Source organism: Dictyostelium purpureum (assembly GCF_000190715.1).
Source record: "Dictyostelium purpureum unplaced genomic scaffold DICPUscaffold_814, whole genome shotgun sequence".
Lineage (NCBI taxonomy): Eukaryota > Evosea > Eumycetozoa > Dictyosteliales > Dictyosteliaceae > Dictyostelium > Dictyostelium purpureum.
The window spans coordinates 1-3,394 of record NW_003520129.1 but is presented as its reverse complement, the minus strand read 5'-3'; the positions used below and the strand labels follow the sequence as shown (position 1 = coordinate 3,394).

General features: G+C 24.2%; 1 protein-coding gene across 1 annotated transcript; it reads left to right on the top strand.

Moving 5' to 3' along the window:
* Nucleotides 1-701: 701 nt before the first annotated feature.
* On the top strand, nt 702-2,684 carry DICPUDRAFT_44491 (uncharacterized protein; the record flags this gene model as incomplete). Its single annotated transcript, XM_003295195.1, has 3 exons — nt 702-1,020; nt 1,558-1,800; nt 1,915-2,684. The coding sequence occupies 3 exons, from the start codon at nt 702-704 to the stop codon at nt 2,682-2,684; spliced, it is 1,332 nt and encodes a 443-aa protein (XP_003295243.1).
* Nucleotides 2,685-3,394: the final 710 nt, after the last annotated feature.

Below are 3,394 nucleotides of genomic sequence, written 5' to 3'. Positions count from 1 at the left end.
ATAAACATTTCTTTTGCAACTCTAGCTCTAACTCTTACAAATAATTAAATAATAAACGCTTAAATTACTTGTAAAATTTAAATTTTTTGTTTTTTTTGTTTTTTGTTTTTTATTTTTTGTTTAAATCTTTTTTATTATATTTGAGTTTTATGTTGTTTTAATCATGTTTTAAAACCTAATGTACTTTTACCATCAATAACTATTCTCATTTTAAATGAATATTACATCCATTAGAACCACAAGTAATACCGCTAAATGTGGAGTTTATAGGGCTAAGATTAAGACAACCAAAAACCTTAAAGCAGTCTCTTCAATTCGGTGTAATTGCCAATTCTTTTGTGAATTTATTATTATCTTGTTCGTAATGCCATCCTCTTCTAATCGGTATTATATCTAATTCAGTTTTTGATTTAAGATTTCTTTGTGATTATTATCACCCTTTTCAAGTGGGTGTTTTACAAGAATCTCTCACCAAAGTAACCTTTAGGTACATATTTGGTCAACTTACTATTCCAAAATTTTATATCAAAAAAAAAATTTTAATTTTTTAAATATTATTAAAAATTTGACCGGTTTTTACTATATGAGATATTTAATTTTTTTAATTTTTTTTAAATTTATTTTTTCATAAAAATTTATTCATATTTTTTTAAGAAAAAATAATTCAAAACAAAATTTTTGATCAACCTATAAATATTAGAATGAATAATAATTATTATAATGACAGAATAGACAGTAATAATAATAATAATTATAATCACACACATAATTTAGAATCAATTACAAAAACAGATATAGATAATAATAATAAAAATGAAATATTATTTTTTTCAGTGTGGAGAAACAAGTATCTATTAAATGAAATACAAAGACATCACAGGTTATATAATGAAAATAAAATAATAAATATTGACAAATCAATGGATCAACTTAGATACCATCCACATAGAAGATATGCAACAGAAATTATAATTGATGTTGATGAACCATTAGAACCACATGGTCAATTAATACCCTATGGTACAACCAAATTAAAATTCTTATTAAAATTTTTTAATAGTTTTAATAAACCAATTCGATCAGGCGATATTCCAACAACTGTCACTTCTTTACAATTTTTAGCAAACAAATCAGGATTTAATAATGATTATTATTCTCATCGTTTCGATATTAAATCAGTTATCCCACCAAGTGTTACTCAATTGACTCTCAGTATAAATCAAAAAATTTCACCAAATACTTTACCACCATCGCTTACCAGTTTGACAATGGAACTAGATCAAGATATACCTATTGGAACTTTCCCACAATCATTAACTGCATTAAAACAAAATAAATTCAATAGAATAATTATACCTGGTTCATTTAGTTCAATTGTAGATTTATTCCTAGAATCCTTTAATCAACCTTTAAAAGCTGGTGACTTACCGATAACATGTAAACATCTATATCTTGTCTCTTACAATCAACCGCTCCAACCAAATATTCTTCCACCTCGATTAGAACTATTATTTTTATCACGCTTTAACCACCCACTATCATACGGTGTACTTCCAGAATCAATCGCTGAACTAAGCATGAACAAATTTGATCACCCATTATCCAACTCTGTATCAGCACTACATTCATTAAAATTACTCTCTTTACCAAGGTTTAATCAAGAGATATCAATCCAAACATTTCCACACTCAATCGAAACATTATTATTTAATAGTTTTAATAAAGTTATAAAACCAAATGTACTTCCACCATCAATAACTAGATTCAATTTAGATGCATATAACCACCCACCTTCAGATGGTGTATTTCCAGAATCAATCACTTTAATAAGTATGAACTTTAATCAACCATTATCCAACTCTCTATCAAAACTACATTCATTAAAAACACTCCAATTACAAAAATTTAATCAAGAAATAAAACCAAATGAACTTCCATCAATAAAAATTCTCTCTTTAAATAAATATAACCACCCACTTTCAGACGGTGTGCTTCCAGAATCAATCACTGTACTACGTATGGGAAACTTTAATCACCCGTTATCCAACTCTCTATTAACACTACATTCATTAAAAGTACTCGATTTACCATTGTTTTATCAAGTTATAAAACCAAATGAACTTCCACCATCAATAACTGAGCTCATTTTAAATGCATATAACCACCCATTAGAACCACAAGTAATACCGTCAAACGTGGAAAAGTTAAAGTTAACATCATACAATTGTAATCTTGGTAAACATTTATTCCCAAATACTTTACAACATTTAGTTATATCAAACCATTCAAAAGATTTATTTGAAAATGATTTACCATCATCAATTACAGAACTGTATTTCGAATCTAATATTGGTTATACTTTAAATCCAATTCGATTTCAAACTCATTCAATACCACCATCAGTAAAAAAATTAATACTCCCAATTAACCATTCCCAACCTCTTCAAGTCGGTACTATACCCAATTCAGTAGTAGATTTACAGCTACCCAAATACTATTCCCACCCTCTTCAAGTAGGTGTATTACCAGAATCTCTCACTAAACTTACCTTAAGAAAAGGATTTAATCAACCTATAGACCCAGCTACCATTCCACAATCTGTTACTCAAATATCATTACCTAATAATTATAAACGCCCAATTCCAAAATCTTTATTAAATATAAAATTAAATACTAGAGATTAAAAATTATCGTTATCCTCACTTTTTATTGATTATCTTTAGCGTATTCATTTTTATCCATTTTATAAAAAATTTGCTGATCCAAAATGCATATAACAATTTTTTTTTTAATTTAAAAAATATATAAAAAAATAAATAAATATTAATATTGCAAAAAAACAATTAAATAAATATTTATATTATAAAAAAATAAATAAATTCATTTAAAAAGTGAAATTATTGTTTTTTTTTTTAAAAAAAAAACAATCAAATAATAAAAACTTTTATAAATTTTCAATTTTTTTTTTAAAAATATTTTATAATTTTACAAATTATTTTTATCCTTTTTTATTCTTTTTTTAAATATTGGGATCTAATATTCCAATGTTTGTTGTTAAATAAATAGATTAAAACTAAAAAAAAAAATTTATATATTTTTCACCCCAATTTTTCATTTTTTTTCATAAAATTTAATTTTTTTTTCTTAAATTAATATTTTTTAATGAAAAAAATTCAAAGCAAAATTTTTTATCAAACTATAAATATTAAAATGAATAACAATAATAATTACAGAATAGATAGTAATAATAATAATTTAGAATCAATTATAAAAACAGATATAGATAATAATAATAAAAATGAAATATTATTTTTTTCAATTTGGAGAAACAAGGTTATATTAAATGAAATACAAAGACATCACAGGTTATATAATGAAAATAAAAAAATTTATA